At 40.6% G+C, this 14,367-nt stretch overlaps 1 protein-coding gene across 5 annotated transcripts in view; it reads right to left on the bottom strand.

Moving 5' to 3' along the window:
- Positions 1–995: 995 nt before the first annotated feature.
- Positions 996–14,367, bottom strand: part of DYNC1I1 (dynein cytoplasmic 1 intermediate chain 1) — a 185,861-nt gene continuing 172,489 nt past the window's right edge. For all 5 annotated transcript variants that reach the window (XM_057370666.1, XM_057370668.1, XM_057370665.1 and 2 more), the window contains exon 17: positions 996–1,949. In XM_057370666.1, the coding sequence (XP_057226649.1) occupies positions 1,839–1,949 (111 nt within the window). In that variant the 3' untranslated portion in view covers positions 996–1,838. The remainder of the gene's footprint in view (positions 1,950–14,367) is intronic.

Raw genomic sequence — 14,367 nt, 5'->3', positions numbered from 1 at the left:
CCTTGCTCCCTCTGTGTACTGCTGAACCCCCAAAAAAAAAAAAAAAAAAAAAATGTCTGAAAAAGAGGACTTTGGTCATATTGATTTGCACACAGCAGCAAATGCTGAAGGTCTTCTGAGGCTGCTCTTAAAACCATTTCAGAAGCTATTAATGCTGTAAAGTAGGGAGAACYCGGACATGAACATGCAGACCCCTCTTAGGTTCCAAAAGCTGGACAGTAATATGGAAAAAGTAGAAGCAAATTTGCCAGCTGTTCCCAGTGATTACAGTGAATGGGAGTATCAGCTGAATGCCCTTCCCCTTACCCCACAGGCACTCTCATTTGGCACCCCCACACTTTATGATGTGCAGCTACTGCAGCGGGTGGGAGGGCAGGGAGTTCCCACCTCTGCCTCCCATGAGTGCTGAGTATTCACCTGTGCACATTCCTCATCTTGGGACCCACCAAGAACCAAGGGTGCCTCCCCCTCTTCCAGTCTGCACCACATCTACCTTACCCACATACACAGACAGCACTTAAGAGTTTTTAAAAGGAAAATGGGGCAAAATTGGGCAAAAAAACCCAGAGATGACATCTGAACTCTTCTTTTTCAAACATTTCACCTGGCTGTTTCTTAGTATTTACCTTTAAACTAAAATAGTGCTGCAAGTGCTTCACTGATTCTTCAGGACAACTCCCAAAGCACGCAGGGGAGCAGCAGGAACACAAAGTTCTCTAACACAGAGCTCCAGGCTCAGGAAGTCACCAGCCGGGTGACCGATTGATCTCTGCTGTGCACTGGGCCTCCTGCGAGAACACTCACTCCCCACAGCCCAAGGGCACGACACTTCCTTGGATACTGGGAGACAGTTTCAGAAGAAAGTAGCTCATGCTCTCTGACTGGGAGCTGCTTCTATGAGTCAGGGCAGTCACATTTGCCTCATCAGTGGTGGCTGGTAATGAACACGCTGAGCACTGCTGGAAAGGAAAAAWCAACCACACTGCGACACAACAGGCCTGATACATTTTATTGGCAATACCGGTGTCATACTTGGGAACCAGAACCCTTTGTCAGACTGTTAGTGTTAACTTGCATGACAAGTATCAGTGACCAACTGTATCTGAAATATAGTTAAAGTGCCTAGAAATAATAGGCATCTTGAAAAAAAAAAGGAAAGGAAACTCATTCCATCCACTCAAGCCAACCTTTATAGATCTTACATCTTAAGCACAACTGATGTACTGTAATTGTTACGTGGACTTTAATGTAACCTCTACAGCAGCACACAGACAATGCAGTTCTCTCATTATGCACATGCTTTAGGATCGTTTATTTTAATGCTTTCAAATAAATATGTTCCATGCAGCACACCGCAATAAATAAGGAGCAGCAACTTTCGTATAGTACATCCATTCATAATGTAAGTCACCATGTGATACACCACATCTAAAGTCTTTGGCCCAGTCCCATACAGTGAAGCACACCACATCTGCACATAATCATATCTGGCTTCATATGGATTTAATAGGACTATGCCAGAAGGGCAATGTGAGCACAAGTTTAACCAGGGGTTCCTAGCTATTAAATACAGCTACTAAGTAGTTAAAAGGCAACAACTAAACCCATAAAGGGTTGATTTGTCTTTTCTTTCTTACTTTTCAGACAGAAATATAAAGTATGAAAATGCTCTGGATATTTTCAGCCTTGTGTAAAGCAGTGTGATTAATATGGAATGCTTTGAGCAATACTGGCATGTACACTGGCATCAAAAGCCACAGCAAGACTGACTCTGACACTGAACACTGGCGTAGTCAGCAGGGCGAGCTGCTGTTCTGGYGGGTGCTGCTCCTCTCCCTCTATGCCGCGAGCTCCACCGCCCCCTCCTCTTCGCTGTCGGCTCGGTTRGCGCGGATCTCCACCAAGGTCCGGGCGAAGCGCGTCCACTCGTCGTTGTGTGGCACCGCCAGCTGCAGGAGAAACCAGCAGGGAATTAATTAAGTGTGGGACTGGTTCTGTCTCAGGCCCAAAATYGAGGCACCTCCTTTGAGGAGAGCTTCTACTGTAATCAGCATGGCCATGCACAGTGAAGCACCAAGGCATGTGCCACTGCCACCTGGGAAAAGTTCACAAGGCACATCAAGGCAGCTTCCTGTTCAACACCAGCCAGAAGGAGCTTTTAGTTAATGGCAGAGCAAAAAGCTTTATCTGCTTAACTTTGTAGTGTTGCTGCAAGATTTACCCCTTGGTTAAAATTCTTCAGCTTTTCCAAACTAGAGCGAGGCCTTGATCTCTACAAGTACACACATGAATGTTTCACTTCACACACGTGAGCCCACCACTGGCAGTCAGCAAGGCTGTGCCCAAGTGTAATTGTTTGCAGGACCCAGGTCAGTGTGCACAAGGTAACAGAGATTTTACAACACTCTGTTGAAACTATTTTCCTCAAGTTTATTAAAGCTCTAAGCAGTAAAATAAATGTGTCATGTTAGTTACCCTCCACTATGGTAAGGAATTCACAGTTACACGAAATGCATTACAATGGAAATGTTATACCAACTGGATACTGCATTACTAGTCTGATTTTTTTATATCATTATGCAAGATMCATTTCCATTTAATACCATTGATGTTTCTAATGAAGAGCTCTTGAACATTAGGCTTCAAGAGGGACTTGTAATCTAAATAGCTGAACTTCCAGACAAAACGCTTCAGTGCTATGGCAAAATAATACTGCAGTCACTTCCAGCTGGATCCAATACTGCAATTTCTGGAAGATAATGCAAGCTGGGTTGAGATAATTAAAAAGGGGGAAAAAAAAAACAAACCCAAAACACCAAAACAAAACAAGCACTTTTCTCAACTTTGTTTTCATTAAGGCAAATTCCAGAAAACAGCAGCAAGCATCCCCATGAACCATGTAAGTTTTTACTGCTCTCCTGAAACCCTGTGATCATGTCCTGCTTATAATATGAAAGAATAACTGTTTCAAGACATTACACAGTGCGTGGTACTGAAGAAGGCAACTGTTTGGAAACTACAGGGAATATAATAAACTACTGTCCACCTTAGCAAACGGATGCATTTGGACTGAAGAATGGATGGGTATGACCATATGACCATAGCTAATCCAGTCTGTACTACCCAGGACTCAATCTGAACTGAYGTAAATCTTTTCATACACCTCAAAAAGTGCCACACAGATGGCCAGCTAACAATGTCCACATGGCACTGGCAGATCATAGATGCCCTGAGGCATATGGTACCTTGTACTGGAGAACAGTAAAATTATTCTCCTCTCCTTACATCTCAACTGRGTCCACAGAAGTTGAGACTGAGAAAAGCATCTGTTACAGGACCCAGCTGAGGAAAGAGCTTGTGTTTATGTTGACAGTGATGTGAAAGCTCCACACTGCTGCAAGTGTTGATCGTATGGACAGAAATTTGCAATACAAGATCTAAACATCTCCATATCTCACTGGTGATTATCAGTTTTTTTCAAATATTTTGTATCTAGCTTTGCTTCTACATCCAGTGTTTTGGGGGAAATAGTGTGTTTTCTAAAGCTTCCCATGCATTTTACATGTATCAGTGACTGAYATTATGAAGGGCTGGTGTGTAAGTTTGGGGTTTTGCCTGTTGAAACAGCAAATACCATACTGCTCAGCATTGAGGCTATGGACTGAGAAAGGCAACCTGTGAGAAAGGTCCCTTAGYCCACTTAATAAGCATTGCTGCAGCCTCTGGGTCTTCCCTTGTCTTCCACTTTTGGCATTTTCCTCCTTCACTTGTCCCAGGAACSGAGACCAGAGTTACAAGGTAAGTAAATAATTTCAGACAGCTGTCTCTCATGCTCACATGCACAGATGTGGATCTGGGATGGCCTATATTGGAAAGACCACTCTGTTCTTCCAAAATCCTTCAGGAAGGAAATGTAACACCAGGACAGGCCAGTGCACCAGCACACAAGTACTTGTGTTTGGTCACAGCCACACAYCTACACCAGCTTCAGTGTATGGTAAGGGGCAGTGCAGATCCTTCTATCACAGATGGAACCAAAACCAGCTGTGCAACCATCTCCCTGTTATTACTGCATCTCTAAAAGATTTCATTCCTTGTGACATGTATGGCACAACCATTTGTCAAACTCTTGATTGAAATGAGTCTCACTGCTTTAAACTAGAAGTCTTTAAAGTAGAGCAATATCCTAGGCAAAGGACTTTCAGAATTTAATAAAGCCTCATTCCTCCGTGTCCTTAACAGCATTAYATTGCATTAAACAGCTGAAAAAGAAAATATGTCATTCTAAAGAAAAAAGTATATTTATGACATTGAGATAATTTAATTGCCTTTACTCCATAGCATGGCCACAGACAAATCGAATCAAAGTTCAGGCTWTTTAAACAACTTGATATCTCAAACTTGAAGAGTCTCCCCAGGAATGTATGCATTACATGCATTGTTCTTAGCTGACAGTGTTAGCAAGGTCTGGGCCCTTTCTAGTGACTCAGTTCAATTAATGACCAAAGTGAATACCTACAGCACAGAGGAAAAAACATTCAGTACCCACACACAATCTAATTCCTTACAACTTCATCTTCTTTTACCTTATTAAATCTCATGCACTACATCATGCTTTCAGCAAGGGGYCAATCCTGCTAATAGACTGTTAGTAGATACCTCTCTAATATAAATTCCTCAGGGATGTGGRGGGAAACCTTGGCAATAATGAAGTCAAAGGAAAAATTGTCTTTTCTTCTCCAAACCCCTTGTTTCTGCAAAGGCCCCAATACTAAACCACAGCAAAAGACCACAAATAAAAACAAAAGTATCCACAAACTCCAATTCAAATTCTTCYCTGGATTAATGCTCCCCTTCCAGTCATTTTCCATTCAAGTTCCTTCATCTGGGCACACTGACACCCACAAGTGCTGGAGACCTGGGTCTATCTGTGGGATCTCCCTCTCAGCTCCTCTGCACATGTTTTTTTCTGCAAATACCAGGGTGGAAGAAATGAGTAGATRCTCCATAGAGGAAGGGCAGAGGTTTACAGCTATCTGGGTGTTCCTCACTCATGTGGTGGTTCTTCTGTCCACTYCCAGTTACTACAAAGCAGCATGCATTGACTTCCATGTCATGATATTGATGCAGCGTAGAAATGTTCACCAAAGCATAATAATTGAATATAACAACTTCTTTGGGTCAGAAAGTTATTTGAAGGAACTGATGCTAAGATATAGAGCAGAACAAGAACATAAAAGCTATTAAGTATTTTCCTCTGACCCCTTTACAATGGAAGGCAAGTGCTACCCACGGCTAATTAATTGACTGAATTACTCACACTGCTTTAACATCATAGTACATTTCRGTTGCATCAGACAGTAATTCTAATAATGAAAACCACTATCTAAGAGAAGTGACCGCCAGGATCTTCCTATCAAGCACCTGTCCTTGCCTTGCTGATGTGCCACAATTCTACATGATTTATGCAGTACATAACCAAACTGTATCTCAGTGCTATCACAGAGCCCTTCAACCTTCTAAAGTGTTTCTTGGGAGATGACTCTAGCCAAGCACTCCACTTTCCTGACAGCTTTTCTGCCCTAAAAATGTGCCCMGCTCCACACTAGGACTGACCAAGGAGATGATTTGTGTACGTCTGGTGGGAGAGTGACAGAGTGCTCCACCCCTGAGGCTCGCCAGGGAGCACAGGCAGCACTGGGTATATGACCTTCACCAAAACCAGCCTCCTCCACCTTCTCATGGAGGCAGAGATTTCCTGTGTGCAGACCTTCCAATCCATACACCAGAGATTTTACAAACACAAGCTGTATTTCCTGTGTTTCCCTGGAAATTGTGCTATTAGCAACTTCACTGAACACTGCWACTCTGAAAACTGTGWCAGAACTCAGAAAAAGGCRATGCTCTGACCAGACGACTCTTSATGCTCTMCTCTGTGTCAGAGCTGGGCTCCCCYAGGAAGCAGGAAAGGAACAAAAAAAGTGCCTGAAGACACAAATCAACATCAATTTAGTTTTCAGATAATTTAACACCTTCTAGTAAATTTGCTCTTGTAAGTTAGGGAAAAGGAAAGGAAAGGGAAAGAGGAGAAGGAGAGAAAAAAAGGAGAGAGAAGGAGAGAGAAGGAGAGAGAAGGAGAGAAAGATTTGGAGACAAAACCCCCAAATCTTTGAATGTGCCTTTTAAAAGAATCTATCCAGATGGTTGAAACAAGATATTACAACATATTTCAAGACTTTTGGATATTTCCCTCCTATCCATCTTTTTTATGGCTGAGAGTGTTTCAGCTGAATTTGTCCAAATCCCTGTATAGCTTCAGTTTCCCTGGAAAACCACTTTCCACCAAATGAATTATTCATTGAGGATATTTCACTTTATTTCTGGCTCTTTGCCTTCCCTGAAGCCTGTAAATCTTTGGGATGRGAGTGCACAAACTCTTCCTGCCTTCCATCCCTCCAAACTCTTGTCCATCACAGCTCTCCTTTGAGGGTGGTGGACTCTCCTGAGAWGCAATCAAATGCAATTTCAGCAGCACCAGCCACCTCCACTTTGGAGGAGCCAGTGTTGAATATGCTCAAAGGGAGCACAGTTGTCCGTGTTGAACCTGTTCCATTTCCTTTTAATGACCGTACCTCACAGGCTAATTTACCTGTCACTGAGACACTGGTTCATAACCTGCAGCACTGATCACTGGCGAAATAATGTGAAATAATTGTGAAACCCCAGTCACCAGTTTAATAGTCAGCTGTTTTTGGTCTTCACCTAGAGTTCAAAAGCCTCAAAACAAGAACAGCCATGGGAAAAACATCCTCAGCAGTGTCGGTCACAGCCGCCCGTGCAGCCCGAGTGCCACACCCTGGTTTCCTTTAGAAGGTTGCAGACAATCCTGCAAGGTGGTCCAAGATGCACTCCAAGGATGACAGCAGTTCCCAATTCAAAAATCTGTGACCCATTCAAACACATTTCACAGAAGCACAATACTTCCTTATTTTTGTGTTAAGAAAGAGCTTGTTCTGATCTAAACTCCTGGCTTTCTATAGCTAATCACCGTGCTCCAAAAGGTCAGATGCTTTCTGATTAACACACATCTTTCATTAGTTTGATTTGGGTTTGCTGCCGTTTGGAAGTAAAGGGTGATCTTATTTTAGACAATTCTGTTTACTTGTCTCCGCTTCTATATAGCTGTATTTACCATAGAATCTCACATCTGGCAGGGAAAATGAAAAACAATATAAAAATTAATATTCTAAAMTAGCCTGTTACTATTATAATTTTTTAGAAGGGCAAGTCAAACTCTGTGAAGAGATAGCTAACTCATACTTAGAAAATATTCATATTAATCTGAGTTTGTGGACAACAGTAAATCTGGTAAACCAGTGACTAAAATCTCAGACTTCACACTAAGGTTTTTGTGTATGTGGCTTATCACCATTTTAATGTTCTTTRATTCAATTTAATAGCATCATCAAATAAACATAGCTTCAGGCAAAAGTAGTTTTAGCTGTATTTTCTCTGAGCATAATTTTTGCCACCCTAYATTGCCCATATCTCTTAGCGCTGAAAGAAATGCKGTAAATACTTTGAGCRATGGCTCAATATCTGAATGYAGTTATGACATTGTGGGTAAAAATRTGTTTYATGATGATAAAKTATAACTTCTTGAATTTGATGATTTCTAAAAAGTAGAAGAAGCACTCGGTCTCATTTTCCAGGTAAAAGGCAGCACTTACAGAGTGAGGATCACAACAACCAACAACTACAGTTCCACATTGAGAACCGATCCYATCTTCTGGAGTTCAACATATGTTTTGTCACTATTATTGAGGTGAAAACAGATATGCAAATGTAAATATTAAATATCTTGATACAYACATAGAGCAGGCAGGCACACACCTATTCTGGCTCTGGTCTTGCCCCCCAGAATCAATTACAGGCTGCCTTTGATATTTTTCTCAACCTATATGGATATTTTATTTCCTGAAAAAGCCTATATTTTTTCAGGCAACACCCTATGCCACACACATGGATGGAAACAAAGTGGGAGGTAATGTGCAACGAAATGGCCACCAAAGTAACCAAGAGCACCCTTTCCACATAACTGAAGTACCACTGTATTTAACTCTTGGGAGAGCCGAGCATCGCTGCTAACAATGGATGAAACCACTGGCAGGAACTCAAACCTCACATACTGCATGCAGATGATTTTAATAAGATACAGTGTTCAGACCACAAAGGATACACTCCAGAGTAGCTCGATATATATTTGTTTACTTAATTGAAGGGGTGGAATACCATAGGCAACCTAAATACTGCATTTATTCTGTGCACAGCAGTCAGTCTAGTGTCACAGACACAATATACACCACCCTTCTATGAAGTTAATTACTTAGCCCTCATCTAGATTAATGTCTGTTGTGATTTATTTCTTTGCAATTCACCAGCAGGGTCTGATTKAACTAGTGCTGCCATAGTGAAAAGAAGACAAAATATTAGCTTATATCAAAACCCCCCAACTTAAACAAAAACTGAATCAACTTTCAGCAAACTCTGCCTTTTTTATTCTAAGGAGAACAGTAGCATCTAAATTGTTACATAGCTGACACCAAATTATGTTTTGAATACCAAGCTAACAATGATGTTATTTTAATAATTTATATGTAATGTGCAAAGATATGCTGTATAAAGGGCCTACATAGGAATTGAAGCATTTGAATGCCCATTAACTCTTTTCTAAACTTAGTACTCATTGTCTGCATCAGTCATCTTGATGCCAGTCTAACAGGAGAACAAAATAAAACATAGACYGTAAATTATACATACATGACACATAAATGCATGTTTAACAGAACATTAGGACTGCAGACTGCAACACTTCAAAGATAAGAAATGTCAGAGTTAAGACTAACTCCCTCAATTTGAGTATGTCATTAATTTTGTATTATGGTACTGTCTTCAATATTAAAAAAAAAAAAAATAAACAACAAAACCTGTGCTAGAAGCAAACAGCAATTATGAAAAACTTCAGCCTGAAGGATTACAACTTGATAGGGCATATGGAAAAGAAAACAAGGAAGTGGGAAGTATCTTTAATTGCAGACAATGCTACAGTTCTACCTCTAATACCAGAGTTGGCTCAGGCTCTCCTGAATTAACCAGAAGGAATGATGTCCATGCTATCAAACAGTTTTTGACTCCCTCAACTTAAGCATCAAAATGCTGCATTTGGTATTGACTAGAGGATAAAATATTGAGTAATTATCAGTCATGCTGAAAGAGTTGACTKCTAATTGAAATTTCAATAACTTTTATTTCCTTAAATCACCTCTTATTTTTAAAATACTAAGGTTGACTATAAGCTTATAGATTGTTATTAAGCCCTCTGAAGTGCTTTCACCTGTCACATTGGGAGGAGCCTCTTCTATGCATCTCCTCAAGGGACACTTTCAATGGCAGAGACTACTGGCCTGCAGGTCCTTGGAAACGAAAGATTTAATACAATTAATCAGCAGAAAGAGCATCTGCCATGCTTGAGGAAAGCTCACAATTTTGCTTCAATGGAGGTTGTGCCCTAAGCAATAAAGTTCTTGCAGTTCCTGCCATTCCACTTCTTCTGTAATGCCATCAATTTACAGGTGGATTGAGAAAAACAGTGAGGCATGCTGTCTGCCACTCACCTCCCATGGGGATCTCAGTCTTGCTCCAATTGTCATTTCTCAAAGTCATTGAAAAGTCCTGGAAGTTTTTACATTCACTTCAGGACATTTAACATTTGGAGCTAAGGGATCAGGATTCCTCCTCGACCAAATTACGTAATCAGCCTAAAAATACCAAATGAACTAAACTAGAAGGTAGGGAGCCCTCAACCTGTCCTTTCCAATACCTACTGGTTTGGTTTTTTTACTGACAACTACATTGATGGGAAGAACCCATCATTTTCCGTTGAAATACCAGAGCTTCAGCTTGTGGGGTAGTTGCACTGGCAAGAAGTTCAGCTGAGTGAAGGACTATTGCCTCAGGGAAGAAATAAATCATCTTCAGGTCAGCTTGCTTCCTATCCAAACCAAGCTGGCCATGTCCATGCCATGAGTCATGCCAGGAAATCTGCCTGAACAGGAACTCTAAAGGACTTCTGCCACAGCTTTCTGGCTCTCAGCTGGCAAATGGACTCTTACCATAAGCAGCTTATGAACTGCTCAAGGATTTTAGTTAGCAGGAGAGTTGCTGCCTTCTCTCTGAGGTTTTGCACACATCCCATTATCTGCAACAGCTCATCCATGAAATACCAGTGGGTTTTGTTTTGTTGTTTTGCTTATTTTTTTCCATTTCAGACATAGATTCTTCTAGCACTTGAGGCACTGGGGTATACATTTCCCATTTAAATTAAACAGAGAATATAGAATTTTRGCTGCAAAATAGGATGTATTAAGGCCCAGAGTTATCCTCAGCTGATATTTTAGGTTTAACTGTTACTTTCCAAGTCACGAATTAAATATCTTTTCATGTTCAAAATACAGACCATTTTGCAAACCGTAAAGATTGAAACATAGTTAAGGATTCTCAAAATGAAAACTGCTACTGGATGTGACAGGTTGAAACCACTGAAACCCCCTGAAAAAATTAATTATACAAAGCACTTCTTGTTTCAGATGTGTTTTAACACCACAATGATAAGTCACGGATTTCCATGAAATTTGCAAATTGCTGCACACAAACTGATCTTAAACTAAATTTTGTTCTTGGCAGTTTTCATCTTCCATACTCTGTTACCTAAAGCTATGGATGTTTTACAGTAACACTTATCAGAAAGGGGTAAAAAAATTCAGAGAAAAAGTCACCCAACAGACTAACCAGCTAATTAAAATATATATTCTGTGACACTATTAGCCTGTAWTGACTACATCTGTGTCCCCCCAAAGTGTTACAGGATACAGGGTTAGGACAGGGACAGACCAGCTAAAGCACTCGCTCACATTCCACTGCCTCAGCTACAACCACCATAGAAAGTCTGGGCACAGATTCTTTTCCACTAAGTCTCTTGACAAGTTTTCAGCAGCAGCAGTAAATGAGGAGCTAGTAGGGAAGCCCCCAGCAGTGCCCATGTGGACAGACTGGTATGTCCAATCTGGGCTTCCCTTTGCTGTTCTCTTGCCCTCTGCAGTGCTTCTCAGCTCAGCAGGAAAATACCTGCAGGAAGATTGTCACACACAGCTCTCCCTTCTCCCCCTCCTGCAGGCTGTACTGTGCAGAAARGGAATGATCTCTTACAGATTCTCCTCTGCTGCTCTCATCACTTCCTTATCTGAGTGCCTTCCAATAGTGCATTAAGCTACATGATTAACTCCTGTCACATGTGGCTTGTTCTCTCTGATCCTCTCTGCAGGGGGAGGATCTGGGCCTTTGCAAAGGAAAAKGAAACATAAGTCAGTTTTATAAGTAGAGTGCAAATGAATAAAAAGGACTAGAGCCAGAGTTTAGTTGGTTGGTTGACTGGGTTTCTTAAGGTTTTTATTTCATATGATGAGGAGTTGAATAACTCTTCTGAAATATTTGTATCATACTGGAAACTCATGTCTTTTTACCCCATGAAATTCTCCAGGGATTTAGTAAGCTGTCTCTGGAGAGCTGCTGAAATATTTCATCATAAGCAAGTGGAAGGTAAGAATAAAGAATCAACTGAATTTTTTCAGTTGATTTTTAAAACCCCCACCTTTTCTGTCTATTTTCACTAATACTCATTTAATTCCACTGTCTAATCAACAAATGAGAAAAAGGGTACTTTCCTTAAAAATCTGATACTTCCTCCTCTAATTTTAACAAGTAACATTCAGATAGAAAAAAGGAAGTGGAATTTCATGTCCGTTTATCTAGAGAGAGACTCAGAAGAAACTGCTGYTACCAAGAGCAAGCAAATATCTGGGCATGGGAAGGAGTGACCCTGTACACCAGGTGTGATCCATTTCTGAACCACACACAAGCACACCACAAAATCCTGTTGAYAGGCTCCACTTTGAGAGGATGTTTCTCCCACTGTCTCTACCCACTCTGGGACTTCAGCCTTCTAATAGTCAAAAATATTCTCTAATTTTTGACTCAGTGAAGACACGRCCAGCTTGGAGCCACATGTGCTGGWGGCAGCRTGTCCTCAGCTCCACTAGTTCTCCTCCTTTGGCCCCAAGCACTCCTATCTGTGCAAGAACATGAAATATYTATATTGCCACCAGGCTCATGCTTTCCTGGCTTAATCACACCAAGTTCTTCTGCCCCTTCCTACAGGCTGCCCTCCTCTCTCAGTAACCCAGATACACATCCCTCCCTGACACATTTCAAGAGTTCATTTTTAAGAAAAAAATACTTTTTTTAAACAAAAGAGTAAGTGATTTTGCAGGCATCTTTTAAACAACATTGGTTTTATGAAGGTGCTTTGTAAGTCGGAAGGCGATGATGAGGGAGACTGAGGAGGGCAGAGAGCCAGTGATGCCACATGATACGCAAGAGGTGGCAGAGAAAGGGAAGCCCAAGGCCCCAGGCTGKCAGTGGAGATAAAGAGCTCCAATCCTCAGCAACCAGCCTCAGGTAATTCAGATTAATTAGATCATGGCTCAGTTTTCGCTCTTGAAAAGTACTTCCCTAATAAAGATTGTTATTAGGAACATAAGCTTTCATTCCAGCTTCTTTAAGCAGCCAAACAGACTGAAAGAACCAGGTAACTCATAGCCTTTTCCTTTTCTTATCAGACTAATACAACCCCACTGACAAGCAAACATCCATCAAAAGGTGTGTATAGGGAAATTTATACTCAGAGGTATAAATTTATGCATTTCTATGTATGGATGTAGCCAAGCCTCGTTTTAAACTGTAAAAGTATATAAATACTTGGTTTTAACTTATCAACATTGTTTTTATAGCGAGGAATAAACCAGTGCTTACATACAGACCTCAAAGCGTTCACAGTAACCTAAAGTAATGAATATTGTAATGAGAAACACAAGTATTTAGGGTGATAATGACTGGACTTTGCTCTACTTAGATCAGCTCACCCCCTATGGAGGCTACCAAAGCTTAAAGATTTTATCACCCTAGTAATCAGCAATGGGTAATGGCCTTCATAAAACACAGTAATTAAATTGACTGATTTCAAACTAGTGCGTTTTTTTCATTAGGGAGTTCTTATTTAACCTACTTCAAAAATCCCTTTGTGAATACTGACTATRTCAGTCAAAATTGAAATGATGAGGGATGAGGAGCTTGTTCTGCTAAATATTTCAGATATTATTCAAGTAAAAAGCTGAAGTTCCCAGTATATTTTTTTGGTCATCTCTAAATGCTTCCAGTTCTAAAAGKCTTTCAAGACTGGACATTATAAAACTGGTTGGGAAAGGGAAGCAAATCAAAACCTTAGCTCTYTACATTCTCCAACAACTCTTAAGAGATTCTGATTTGTTAAAACTTGTTTTTAAAACACTCTGAGGCCAGGGTTCCAACCTCCCTAGCAGAAATATCAATGGTTAAATTTAATTATCCTTTATGCTTGGATTGTGCATGTTATTGTAACTATTGTGTCTTACCTAATCTTTGAATGTTTTTAAATAAAACTTGGTTGTAAACACAACCCCTTATTATTGCTCAAATTTACGTTCATGATATGTCCGTGAGCCATTTATCTGTGTTCCAAGAATACATGTAACTCAACACAGATTTTAAAAGAAAATGTTTTATGGCGAGTCTCAACTCTGCTTTTGTGGCAAAAACATTTCCCAACTCAATATATGCTCTAGAGAAGCTTTATGATGGCAAAATCAAACCTACTGGAAAATCTACCTGGATAACTACATGACACAAAATCTAGCTTSATAGTTCTCTCTCTGGGCTACAGCAGTTTTTAACTGCATGGAGACACTGATTATGTGTTTTCTGTACAAAATCTATASTGAAACATGGGGATCACAAGACAGGAGTACAAAGTACAAATCCTTCCCCATTCTAGCCAGAAAAACAAGTGACTCAACAGTCATGCTGAAATGTGAGGGTTGGTCACAAATACACATTTGTTTCTGTAGAACCCAAAGAATCTCAGAGCAGCTGTTAAAGGCTGCTGAAATCAAAGGAAATTATTTTATAGGCATCAGCGGGATATCCTTACTGTACCACTTCATCCACATACTTCAGGGCAGTTGCCAGCTCTTCCCTCACTGGCCATGCACTGAAAATGAGATAGGGGATTAGCACCTATCAGGGAGCAAATGGGGAAGTACACAAACAATCTAACACAGCAGCCCTAAAAAGGCTTAAGGCAGTATTAACTCTGAAACCTAACAAAGTCACATAAACATCCATATGATTCTGATTTCACTGCAAGGAAACGAGGAG

This window comes from Malurus melanocephalus, unplaced genomic scaffold, assembly GCF_030028575.1.
Source record: "Malurus melanocephalus ecotype Western Australia unplaced genomic scaffold, MMel_1.1 scaffold_130, whole genome shotgun sequence".
NCBI lineage: Eukaryota > Metazoa > Chordata > Aves > Passeriformes > Maluridae > Malurus > Malurus melanocephalus.
The sequence above is the reverse complement of the archived record's forward strand: the minus strand, read 5'-3'. Positions and strand labels throughout refer to the sequence as shown.